The sequence below is a fragment of the Lethenteron reissneri genome, chromosome 48 (assembly GCF_015708825.2).
Source record: "Lethenteron reissneri isolate LAM-NWPU_2019-01 chromosome 48, ASM1570882v1, whole genome shotgun sequence".
Lineage (NCBI taxonomy): Eukaryota > Metazoa > Chordata > Hyperoartia > Petromyzontiformes > Petromyzontidae > Lethenteron > Lethenteron reissneri.
Genome location: NC_083826.1, coordinates 4,469,721 through 4,483,211, shown reverse-complemented (window position 1 = coordinate 4,483,211; position 13,491 = coordinate 4,469,721). Strand labels below are relative to the sequence as shown.

Sequence of the window (13,491 nt, the reverse complement as noted above, 5' to 3'; positions counted from 1 at the left end):
CCCGATACTCCTTATGTGCACTATGGAATCCAACCATTGCGCCTATCCGCACTAGGGAATATAATCCCCCACTCCTATCTGCATTAGGCAATATAAACTCCCCACTCCTATCCGCACTGGGGAATATGAACGCCCAACTCCTATCAGCATTAGGCAATATAAACTCCCCACACCTATCCGCACTGGGGAATATAAACCCTGCACTCCTATCCGCATTAGGCAATATAAACTCCACACTCCTATCCGCACTGGGGAATATAATCCCCTCTTATCCACATTAGGGAATTACACCCCATAGTCCTATGTGCATTATGGAATCCAACCATTGCTCCCATCCACACTAGGTAATATAACCTCCTACTCCTATCCGCACTACGTAATATAACCCCCTTCTCCTATCCGCACTGGCAAAAATAAACCGTCACTCCTATCCGCACTATGGAATATAAACCCCGCACTCCTATCCGCATTAGGCAATATAAACTCCACACTCCTATCCGCACTGGGGAATATAATCCCCTCTTATCCACATTAGGGAATTACACCCCATAGTCCTATGTGCATTATGGAATCCAACCATTGCTCCCATCCACACTAGGTAATATAACCTCCCTCTCCTATCCGCATTACGTAATATAAACCCTCACTCCTATCCGCACTTGCAAAAATAAACCGCTACTCCTATCCGCATTATGGAATATAAACCCCGCACTCCTATCCGCATTAGGCAATATAAACTCCCCACTCCTATCCGCACTGGGGAATATAATCCCCTCTTATCCACATTAGGGAATTACACCCCATAGTCCTATGTGCATTATGGAATCCAACCGTTGCTCCCATCCGCACTAGGTAATATAACCTCCTACTCCTATCCGCACTACGTAATATAAACCGCCACTCCTATCCGCACTGTGGAATATAAACCCCCTACTCTTATCCGTACTAGGGAATGCAACCCGGCAGCCGCGGCCTGTAGTAGGAGTCGTAGTAGGAGGAGGAGAAGGAGTGAAGATGGCGCCTCTGGACCTGGACAAGTACATCGACATCGCCAGGCAGTGCAAGTACCTGCCCGAGAACGACCTCAAGGTGAGAGGCGGCGGGTGGGACACGGAGAGAACACGCGGAGCGGGCAAAGAGACGCGAGTGAGGGTCTCCGTGTCCTCTCTCTGTGTGTGTCTCTCTGTGTGTTGTGGGGAGCGGTGGGATAGTGGTTAGCGCGAGTCGAGTTCGATTCCCGCTCACGGCCAACACGGGTGACCCCCTCTCCTCTAGGTTGACTCGGCCTCAAATGAGTACGCGGTTGCGGTGTGTAAACATTCGCCGCGTTGGGGAGACAAAGGCGGCCGGGCGTGGTTGCTGACCACCCACCCCCTCGTGTGCCACAGTGCCGGTAGCCGTCATAGGTGCTGCTGCTACTCGCTAACAGCACTTGCCCCGACAGTCCGCCACAGGCTACACGGGGGACCTTTGTCTTTGTGTGTGGGAGTTGGGAGCGCGGCGAGCCGAGCTCGAGTGACGATTATCTTGAGGCGGACCTGGGCCTCCCCTAGGTCGACTCGGCCTCAAATGAGTACGCGGTGTGTAAACATCGCCACTGTGTGGGGGGGGGGAGACAAAGGCGGCCGGGCGTGGTGCTGCCCCCCCCCTCTACGTGTGCCACAGTGCCGGCCTTCATAGGTGCTGCTACTCGCTAACAGCACTTGCCCCGACATACTTTTGGAGGCTACACGGGGGGTCTTTGTCTTTACGTGTGAGAGATAAATATACTGTAGTCACTGGGGGAGATAAAGGCGGCCGGTAGGGTGCGGTAGGTAGACCTGGTAGAGTTCGGTAGGTAGACCTGGTAGGGTTCGGTAGGTAGACCTGGTAGGGTTCGGTAGGTAGACCTGGTAGGGTTCGGTAGGTAGACCTGGTAGGGTTCGGTAGGTAGACCTGGTAGGGTTCGGTAGGTAGACCTGGTAGGGCTCGGTAGGTAGACCTGGTAGGGTTCGGTAGGTGGACCTGGTAGAGTTCGGTAGGTAGACCTGGTAGAGTTCGGTAGGTATACCCGGTAGGGTTCGGTAGGTAGACCTGGTAGGCTTCGGTAGGTAGACCTGGTAGGGTGCGGTAGGTAGACCTGGTAGGGTTCGGTAGGTAGACCTGGTAGGGTGCGGTAGGTAGACCTGGTAGGGTTCGGTAGGTAGACCTGGTAGGGTTCGGTAGGTAGACCTGGTAGGGTTCGGTAGGTAGACCTGGTAGGGTTCGGTAGGTAGACCTGGTAGGGTGCGGTAGGTAGACCTGGTAGGGTTCGGTAGGTAGACCTGGTAGGGTTCAGTAGGTAGACCTGGTAGGGTTCGGTAGGTAGACCTGGTAGGGTTCGGTAGGTAGACCTGGTAGGGTGCGGTAGGTAGACCTGGTAGGGTTCGGTAGGTAGACCTGGTAGGGTTCGGTAGGTAGACCTGGTAGGGTTCGGTAGGTAGACCTGGTAGGGTTCGGTAGGTAGACCTGGTAGGGTGCGGTAGGTAGACCTGGTAGGGTGCGGTAGGTAGACCTGGTAGGGTTCGGTAGTAAGACCTGGTAGGGTGCGGTAGGTAGACCTGGTAGGGTTCGGTAGGTAGACCTGGTAGGGTTCGGTAGATAGACCTGGTAGGGTTCGGTAGGTAAACCTGGTAGAGTTTGGTAGGTAAACCTGGTAGAGTTTGGTAGGTAAACCTGGTAGAGTTTGGTAGGTAGACCTGGTAGGGTTCGGTAGGTAGACCTGGTAGAGTTCGGTAGGTGGACCTGGTAGAGTTCGGTAGGTGGACCTGGTAGGGTTCGGTAGGTAGACCTAGTAGGGTTCGGTAGGTGGACCTGGTAGAGTTCGGTAGGTAGACCTGGTAGGGTTCGGTAGGTAGACCTGGTAGGGTACGGTAGGTAGACCTGGTAAGGTTTGGTAGGTAGACCTGGTAGGGTGCGGTAGGTAGACCTAGTAGGGTTTGGTAGGTAGACCTGGTAGGGTGTGGTAGGTAGACCTGGTAGGGTTCGGTAGGTAGACCTGGTAGAGTTCGGTAGGTAGACCTGGTAGGGTTCGGTAGGTAGACCTGGTAGGGTACGGTAGGTAGACCTGGTAGGGTACGGTAGGTAGACCTGGTAGGGTACGGTAGGTAGACCTGGTAGGGATTGGTCGGTAGACCTGGTGGGTCAGGTAGGTAGACCTGGTAAGGTTTGGTAGGTAGACCTGGTAGGGTGCGGTAGGTAGACCTGGTAGGGTACGGTAGGTAGGGCGGTACGAACCCAGCCACCCGAGTTCGATTCCTGCTCACGGCCAACACCACCACCCGTGACGGATTATCTCAACCGATCCGGGGCCGACCTCAAATGAGAACCTGGTGCGGTGTGTAAACATCGCCACTGGGGAGACAAAGGCGGCCGGGTGTGGTGCTGGCCGCACCCACCCCGTCGTGTGCCGTGCCGGCCTTCATAGGTACTCGCTAACAGCAATTGCCCAAACAGTCTGTTAAGGCTATACGGGGAACTTTGCCTTTGTTGTGTGTGTGACGCTGTGTGTGTCTGTGACGCTGTGTGTGTGTGTGACGCTGTGTGTGTGTGACGCTGTGTGTGTGTGTGACGCTGTGTGACGCTGTGTGTGTGTGTGACGCTGTGTGTGTGTGTGACGCTATGTGTGTGTGTGACGCTGTGTGTGTGTGTGACGCTGTGTGTGTGTGTGACGCTGTGTGTGTGTGTGACGCTGTGTGTGTGTGTGTCGCAGCGCCTCTGCGACTATGTGTGCGACCTCTTGCTGGAGGAGTCCAACGTGCAGCCCGTGTCAACTCCCGTCACGGTGTGCGGGGACATCCATGGACAGGTGCCTGCACGTCACGACACACGTCACACCACATCGATCCCGCGCGCTGTGTGTGTGACTGTGTTGGTGGGGGGAGCGGTGGTGTAGCGGTTAGCGCGCCGCGCTACGAACCCGGCGATCCGAGTTCGATTCCCGCTCACGGCCAACACCGGTGACGATTTTCTGAACCGGTCCTGGGTCTCTCCTAGGTCGACTCAGCCTCAAATGAGTACCTGGTGTGATGTGTGAGCATCGCCACCAGGGAGACAAAGGCGGCCGGGTGTTGCGTTGGCCGTGCCGGTCTCTTCATAGGCACTAATAGCGAACAGCACTTGCCCCGAAAGTCTGCTGAGGCTGTCTGGGGGATCTTTGTGTGTGCGCGTCCCCTCTCCCCTCCCCGTGTGTAGTTCTACGACCTGAAGGAGCTGTTCCGGACAGGGGGTGAGGTTCCCGACACCAACTACATCTTCATGGTGAGTCAATCGCGGGGAGGGGGGGGGGCAGCCAGCCCAGACCCCCCCGCTCCCACCTCCCCCCAGCCCCCACCTCGCCTGGGGCAGCACCCACAGCCGGGACTCACGGACTCGGCCCACGGAGCTCGCCGGGATTGTTTTCCGTCGTAAGGAAACGGCCAGGGCGGACGGACAACAGTCCCGCAAATCAACGTCGAGAATACACGTTTTTTTGGGGTTAGATTGCGTAAATATTTCTGCGATCGAACCCAGAAAAGTCTGTATTATGGATGATATTGGTCGCGCAAAGCCTTCAAAACCCACGCCTGCCACGCAGCATTTTGACCGTGTATATGTCTTGACTCGTGTGTCTGGAGCTCCCTTGCAGCACTTTGCTCCAACAGTCTGTTAAGGCTATACTGGGGGGGGAGGGGGGTAGATCTTTGTCTACTGTGTGTACCTGCGTACGTATTTGCATGTATATCCGCGTTTGCGCGCGCGTGTGTGTGTGTATCTGCTGGGGAGCGGTAGTGTCGCGGTTAGCGCGCTGCGCTACGAAGCCTGCGACCCGAGTTGGATTCCCGCTCACGGCCAACACCGCTGACGATTATCTGAACCGGTCCTGGGCCTCCCCTAGGTCGACTCGGCATCAAATGAGTACCCGGTGCGATGTGCAAACATCGCCGGGCGCGGTGTTGGCCACCCACCCCCTCGTGTGCCGTGCCGGCCTTCATAGGCGCTCGCTAACAGCACTTGCCCCTACAGTCTGTGAAGGCTACACGGGGGATCTTTGTCCTTGTGCCTTGCAGGGAGACTTTGTGGACCGAGGCTACTACAGTCTGGAGACGTTCACGTTCCTGCTGGCGCTCAAGGCGCGCTGGCCCGACCGCATCACCCTGCTGCGTGGGAACCACGAGTCCAGGCAGATCACACAGGTCTACGGCTTCTACGGTCAGTGTAGCCGCACACACTCACACACGCAGCGCCCCACTGACACACACACACACACATGGCTCCCCACTAACACACACACGCAGCGCCCCACTAACACACGCAGCGCCCCACTAACACACACACGCTCCCCCTACTAACACACACACAGCGCCCCACTAACACACACACACAGTGCCCCACTGACACACACACACAGCGCCCCACTGACACACACACACAGCGCCCCACTGACACACACACGCTCCCCACTAACACACACACACAGCGCCCCACTAACACACACACGCAGCGCCCCACTGACACACAGACAGCGCCCCACCAACACACACACAGCGCCCCACTAACACACACACAGCGCCCCACTAACACACACACGAGCGGCGCCCCACTAACACACACACAGCGCCCCACTGACACACACACACGCAGCGCCCCACTAACACACACACAGCGCCCCACTGACACACACACATAGCGCCCCACTAACACACACACAGCGCCCCACTGACACACACACAGCGCCCCACTAACACGCAGACAGCGCCCCACTAACACACACACAGCGCCCCACTAACACACACACGTCCCCCTACTAACACACACACACACGGCTCCCCACTAACGCACACACGATCCCCCCACCAACACACACACACGGCCCCCTACTAACACACACACAGCACCCCACTAACACACACACACAGCCCCCCACCAACACACACATTGCCCCCCACTAACACAAACACACAGCCCCCCACTAACACACAGTCTACCTAGGCCGCTAGGGGGAGGGCCACCAGGACCGGTTTAAATATCCGTGCCGACCTTAATAGGTGCTACTGCTCGCTAACAGCACTTGCCCCCACAGTCTTTGCGAGGCTACGCGGGGGATCTTTGTGTAAACATCGGCATGCACGTGGTGCCGGCCACACCCCCCCCCCCCCCCACCTCGTGCGCCACGTCAGCCTTCTCCTCGCTAACGGCACTTGCCCCAGCAGCCTGAGTAGGCTACACGGGGAACCTTTGTCTGTGCGTGATCCCCATGTCTCCACGCAGACGAGTGTCTCACCAAGTACGGCAACGCCAACGCGTGGCGCTACTGCACCAAGGTGTTCGACATGCTCACCGTGGCCGCGGTGAGTGCCCCGCTACCCACCCACTCATTCACCTACCCACTCACCCACTCACCCACTCACCTACCCACCCACTCGCCCACCCACTCGCCCACTCACCTACCCACCCACTCACCTACCCACCCACTCGCCCACCCACTCGCCCACTCACCTACCCACCCACTCACCCACTCATTCACCTACCCACCCACTCGCCCACCCACTCACCTACTCATCTACCGACCCACTCACCTATCCACCCACCCACTCGCCTACTCACCCACCTACTCACCCACCTACCCACTCACCCACTCACCTACCGACCCACTCACTTACCCACCCACCCACTCACCCACCCACCCACTCACCCACCCACCCACCTACCCACCCACTCACCTACCGACCCACTCACCCACCTACCCATCCACTCACCTACTCAACTACCCACTCAGCCACTCACCTACCCACGCACCTACCAACCCACTCACCTACCCACTCTCTCGCCTACTGAACCACGCACCTACCCACCCATTCACCCACCCACTCATCTACCCACCCACTCGCCTACCGACCCACCCACTCAAGTACAGACCCACGCACCTACCCACCCATTCACCCACCCACTCACCTACCCACCCACTCGCCTACCGACCCACCCACTCGCCTACCCACCCACTCGCCTACCGACCCACACATCGACCGACCCATTCACCTACCCACCCACTCGCCTACCCACCCACTCATCCACCGACCAGTCCGTTGTCAGAAGCTGCCCCTGCGGCGCCGGCGGCGGCGGCGGTGAAGGGTGGCGGCTGGTGGTGGTGGTGACGGTTGGCGGTGGGTGGTGGTGGTGGTTGTGACGGTTGGCGGCGAGTGGTGGTGGTGGTGGTGGTGACGGTTGGCAGCGAGTGGTTCTGGTGGTGGTGACGGTTGGCGGCGAGTGGTGGTGGTGGTGGTGACGGTTGGCGGCGGGTGGTGGCGGTGGGTGGTGGTGGCTGTGGTAAAGTGTGGCGGTGGGTGGTGGTGGTGGTGAAGGGTGGTGGTGGTGAGGGTGGTGGTGGTGGTGGTGAAGGGTGGTGGTGGTGAAGGGTGGTGGTGGTGGTGGTGGTGAAGGGTGGCGGCGAGTGGTGGTGACGGTTTGCGAGTGGTGGTGGTGGTGGTGGTGACGGTTGTCGGCGGGTGGTGGTGGTGGTGAAGGGTGGTGGTGGTGGTGAAGGGTGGCGGTGGGTGGTGGTGGTGAACCTTTGCCTCTGTGCGCGCTGCGCCGCCCGCAGCTCATCGACGAGCAGGTGCTGTGCGTGCACGGGGGCCTCTCGCCCGACATCAAGACCCTGGACCAGATCCGCACCATCGAGCGCAACATCGAGATCCCGCACAAGGGCGCCTTCTGCGACCTCGTGTGGTCCGACCCCGAGGACGTGGACACGTGGGCCATCAGCCCCCGTGGCGCCGGCTGGTTGTTCGGGGCAAAGGTCACCAACGAGGTGAGTCGAGGAAGGGGGGGGAGGAGGAGGTGGTGAGTTGAGGAGGGGGGAGTTAGGAGCAGGTAGAGGGGGTAGGAGGAGGTGAGTCAAGGAGGAGGAGGGGAGTCAAGGAGTAGGGAGGAGGGGAGGTAGGGGTAAGAGGAGGAGGTGAGTCGAGGTCGAGGGAGGGGAGTGTGTGGACGTGGAGCGGGCGACTCGCTGTAAAAGGGAATCTACCCGACCTCGCTCTGCCGTACGCGATCCACTCCTCGCTGTCACAGAGACGTAGTGTAGCGAGTAGCGAGCGCCACGCTACGAACCCGCCGACCCGAGTTTGATTCCCGCTCACGGCCAACACCAGTAACGATGATCTGAATCGGTCCTAGGAAAGCAAAGGCGGCCGGGCGTGGTGCCAGCCACCCTACTCCTTGATTTGAAGTTTTCGTGACTGCAGGGATCCATACAAAATATTTATTTTCTACCTACGTGACTTTACCGAAAGAACCAAAGAGTATGGAACCCTACCCCTTGTTTGCCGCGCTCGCTAACAGCACTTGTCGCAGCACTCTTGGTAAATGCGACACGGGTGGGTGACCTTTGTCTTTGTGTCTGCTCCAACCCACCCACCCACAACCCACCAACAACCCACCCACAACCCACCAACAACCCACCCACAACCCATCTGCGTGCCAACGCACGCACGTGCCCACCCACCCACGCCCCCACCCACGCACCCACCCACCCACACCCCCACCCACGCACGCTCCCACCCACGCACACGCCCACCCACCCACTCACGCCCCCACCCACGCATGCCCCCACCCACGCATGCCCCCACCCACGCCCCCACCCACTCATGCCCCCACCCGCGCATGCCGCCACCAACGCATGCCCCCACCCACCCACGCGCCCACCCACGCACCCACCCACCCACACCCCCACCCAACCGCCCACCCTTGCCCCCACCCGCCCGCAGTTCGTTCACATCAACAACCTGAAGCTCATCTGCCGTGCCCACCAGCTGGTGCACGAGGGCTACAAGTTCATGTTCGACGAGAAGCTCGTCACCGTTTGGTCGGCGCCCAACTACTGCTACCGCTGCGGCAACATCGCCTCCATCATGGTGTTCCCGGACGCCAGCACGCGGGAGCCGCGGCTGTTTCGCGCCGTGCCGGACTCGGAGCGCGTCATCCCGCCCCGCACCACCACGCCGTACTTCCTGTGATCGATCGCGCGGTGGTGGTGGCGGCGGTGGCGGCGGCGGCGGCGGCGGTGGTGGTGGCGGAGCGTGATATTGATGGCGATGGTGGTGGTTTTGTTGGTGGTGGTGGAGGGTGATGTTGGTGGTGGTGGTGTTGATGTGGTGATGATGAAGCTGGCGGTGCTAGCCTGGCCACAACCACCACAATGTCACACCGTGTTTAAGTTGTACCACACCAAGTCAGACCACACCAAGCCTCGCCACACCAGGCACACCACTCTCGATTCCACGCCTCACTATCTCTTCCACGCTGCCCCCACTATTTAATGCCAGCCTGCTCAACACCGCACCATCAGCACCACACCACCACCCTGCTCAACACCACACCAACACCCGATCATCAGCACCACACCACCACCCTGCTCAATACCACACCAACACCAGATCATCAGCACCACACCATCACCCTGCTCAACACCACACCAACACCAGAGACCCGTAGACTCGCACAGAGACCCGTAGACTCGCACAGAGACCCACAGACTCGCACAGAGGACCCGTAGACTCACACAGACCCATAGACTCGCACAGAGACCCGTAGACTCGCACAGAGACCCACAGACTCGCACAGAGGACCCGTAGACTCACACAGACCCGTAGACTCGCACAGAGACCCGCAGACTCGCACAGAGACCCGTAGACTCGCACAGAGACCGTAGACTCGCACAGAGACCCGTAGACTCGCACAGAGAACCGTAGACTGGCACAGAGACCCGTAGACTCGCACAGAGACCCGTAGACTCGCACAGAGACCCGTAGACTCGCACAGAGACCTGTAGACTCGCACAGAGACCCGTAGACTCGCACAGAGGCTCACATAGAGACCCACATAAGTGGAGATACACACACAGACTCGTAGACTTGCATCAACTGGGCTGTAACTTCACAGGGTTATCAAGTCTCGTGCGAGTGGGAGGCCTCAACCCGGTCACCACTGATGCCGCAGGAATCCCCTGACGTTGTATTTGGTTCCGTGCCCGATTGAATGCAAACATCTCAGCTCTTGAGAATTCAAACCTTGTCCGTTCGGCGACTTGGTGACGTGACGAGCACCACTCTCAGTGCCACGGCGTGGTGGGGAAGGTCCTCTGGCACCCCCCCGCCCCTACTCGTGTGTGTGTGCGCGCGTGTGTGTGTGTGCGTGTGTGTGCATGTATGTGTGTGTGCGTGCGTGTGTGTATACGTGCGTGTGTGTATACGTGCGCGTGTGCCTGTGTGTGCGCGTGTGCCTGTGTGTGCGCGTGTGTGTATGTGTGCCTGTGTGTGCGTGCGTGCGCGCGTGCGTGCGCGCGCGCGTGTGTGTATGTGTGCATGCATGCGTGTGTGTGCGCGTGCGTATGTGTGTGCGTGTGTGCGCGTGCGTATGTGTGTGTGTGTGTGTGCGTGCGTGCATGGTGCATGCGTGCGTGCGTGTGCGCGCGTGTGTGTGGACCACCCAGAGCGTCGCTCGGAATAATCAAGGGATCTCGGAGGCAGCTCTGTGATGTCCGCTTGCCTCCACGACGTCGCCTGACGCGGCGGAGGATGATGGGGAGGGGGGCCGGGCAGCCATCGCCACAGAATTCCGAACGGATTCGTCCTCCGCCGCGCAGTCTTGACGTAACGCCGGTTCGCGCAAATCGGGATGAACTTGGGGAGATTTTTGGTGGCGGTGGCAGTGGCAGTGGTGGTGGTGGGTAAAGATTGGAAGAAAATACGAATCTATAAACGGTGTTTCCGGGTCAAATGTGATTGTGGAACACGGGTCGTTGAGAAGTGGCGTTTGGCCCACGATCGATCTGTGGGTTCGGTCGTCGTCATCGATGATGATGTTAGCCTGTCGATGATGACAACAACTCTGCGATAACTCCTCGTCGATGATTCTAACGCCTCGTCGATGATAATGTCATTGATGATAACCCCTCGTCGGTAATGCTAACTTGGTCGTCGATAACGCCATCGATGATGACAACTTGTTGCTGATTACATAATTGATGACAACTCGTCGATGATAACGTCACCAATAACTCGCATACCCGTTCTTGTCCCCCCCCGCACCCACCCAGCACATGTTTTAAACCTTTTGTTAATTAAAACGAAAATAAAGACCATATTTAAATTACGGTCGGGCTCGTGGTGCTGTCGCCGGGGGAGTTGCACGTGCTGCCGATCTCGATGCCAGAGGCTTCCACGACAATTCCACATTCAGGTGGCCAAGCAACGGGAACGGCGTCAATGAGGACGTGGGAGTCTTTCGATTGAAAGCTTTCGTGACTGCAGGGATTCATCTTCTTGGTTCTTTCGGTAAAGTCACGAATGGAAATAATAAAATAATAAAATTTACATATTTCTCACGACGTTTCGGCCACAACGCAAGCAGCCGTCCTCAGGTGAAGAAGAACAGATCTGTCGAGAAGACAGTCTTCTTTTTTAAATCCTTTATATTAAGTTCGCTTGCATGCTTGCTTGCGTGCTTGCTTGCTTGCTTACGACCGTGCAAACCTTTTGGTCGTTTTTTAACCCACTTCCCGTAATCCAATCGAGCTGAAATTTTGCACACAGACTCGTTGTGCGAGACAATTAATGTTCGTGAAAAAAAATTCAAAAATTTTACACTGTTTAGGGAAAACAAATTAAATATTTAATTACCAATTGTTTAATACTGCAGACAATCATCTGACCCATAGGTGGCAGCCATCTCAAGCCAGAGGACGAGAGGACTCTAGCCGCCACGCATATAAAGGATTTAGAGTGGAAAAACTTTGTTTTTACGGGTTATACTTATTAAATCCTTTATATTAAGTTCGCTTGCTTGCTTAGGACCGTGCAAATCTTTCGGTCGTTTTTTAACCCACTTCCCGTGATCCAATCGAGCTGACATTTTCCACACAGACTCGTGCGTGACAATTAATGTTCGTGAAATTTGTTTTCCAAAATGTTACACTTTTTAGGACAAAAATATATTTAATTACCAATTGCTTAATGGTGCAATGCAATCATCTGACCCATAGGTGGCAGCCATCTCAAGCCAGAGGACGAGAGGACTCTAGCCGCCACTCATATAAAGGATTTACAGTGAAAAACTTAGTTTTTACGGGTTATACTTGTTTATTATTTCCATTCTACGTGACTACCGAAAAAACCAAGAAGACGTGGAAGTCGTCGTGCATCGTCTCGTCGTCGTCGTCGCCGCCGTGATGTCTCCTGCCCGGTGCGATGTGCAGGAAACGTTGCCACTGGGGGGGGAGACAAAGGCGGCCGGGCGCGATGCTGGCCACCCATCCCGTGGTGTGGCTCACGGCAACCGGCCTTCGTAGGGTCTCGCCGCTCGCTACCGACGGCACTTGACCCCCCCCCACAGTCTGCCTGTAGGGGGAGACTTTCGTCTCGGAGTGGACGAGAGTGGAGTGTTTCACCTCCGTGTGCGTCACAGAATCGGAATGTTGAATCCTGGAGGAATCCGATGAGCTATGAAGCTCTTTCACAGTAGGGAGTCGGGTACAGTGCCGGATTATATCCTAGTAGCACAAGTAGCTACATATGTATGTATTCTAGACTTGAAGCTTTCGTGACTGCAAGGATTCATACTCTCAGGTTTTTTCGGTAAAGTCACGTAGGTAAAAAATTCAATTAAAAGTTAATAAAAGTAATAATGAAAATAAAATAATAAATCACGACGTTTCGGAGGCAACAAAAGTCTCCGTCATCAGGTGGGACCGTCACAGCAAAAATTACTGCACTTGATGCAGTCATTTTATTTCCATTATTTTATTAACTTTTAATTTTATTTTTACCTACGTGACTTTACTGAAAAAACCTGAGAGTATAGCTACATATGCTACGGGTCCCGCACTTTCAAGGGCCTCGCGCTAAATGCTTTGAAGCTATCAATTCCGGTTCAGTGATTCTGTACTTGCTCTATTACTATAGTACTATACCGCCTTCAACTTTTACGAACGACTGGGTGTGTAAGGTTAGCGATTTGTCGTATTATCTGGCTGTATAGCAAATGAAAATAATACAACTTTTTAGTAAAAAATGTCTGTTTTAATATTAGTTTTTTTATCTTCTTGGTTATTTCGGTAAAGTCACGTAGAAGGGAAATGATAAAATAATAAAAATAAACCATTTAAATAATTCTCACGACGTTTCGGCCACAACGCAAGCAGCCGTCCTCAGGTGAAGACCAGGTCTGTCAGAAAGACAGCGTCTGAATGACACTTCTTCACCTGAGGACGGCTGCTTGCGTTGTGGCCGAAACGTCGTGAGAATTTTATTATGTTTTATTTTTATTATTTTATTATTTCCCTTCTACGTGACTTTACCGAAAGAACCAAGAAGATGAATCCCTGCAGTCACGAAAGCTTTAAATCGAAATATTAGTTGTTTAGTTAGGGCCCCATTATTACAACATATGCTACAGACCCCGCACTGAGTGGGGGGGGCGAGATCCGGTCTCTGCGTC

General features: G+C 55.9%; 1 protein-coding gene across 1 annotated transcript; it reads left to right on the top strand.

Annotated features, from left to right (window-relative positions):
- Nucleotides 1–953: 953 nt before the first annotated feature.
- On the top strand, nucleotides 954–10,436 carry PPP6C (protein phosphatase 6 catalytic subunit). The gene is made up of 7 exons (XM_061571690.1): nucleotides 954–1,089; nucleotides 3,731–3,826; nucleotides 4,213–4,278; nucleotides 5,067–5,208; nucleotides 6,268–6,347; nucleotides 7,598–7,807; nucleotides 8,763–10,436. Exons 1-7 carry the CDS (start codon nucleotides 1,015–1,017, stop codon nucleotides 9,009–9,011), a joined length of 918 nt encoding a protein of 305 aa, XP_061427674.1. The 5' UTR covers nucleotides 954–1,014; the 3' UTR covers nucleotides 9,012–10,436.
- Nucleotides 10,437–13,491: the final 3,055 nt, after the last annotated feature.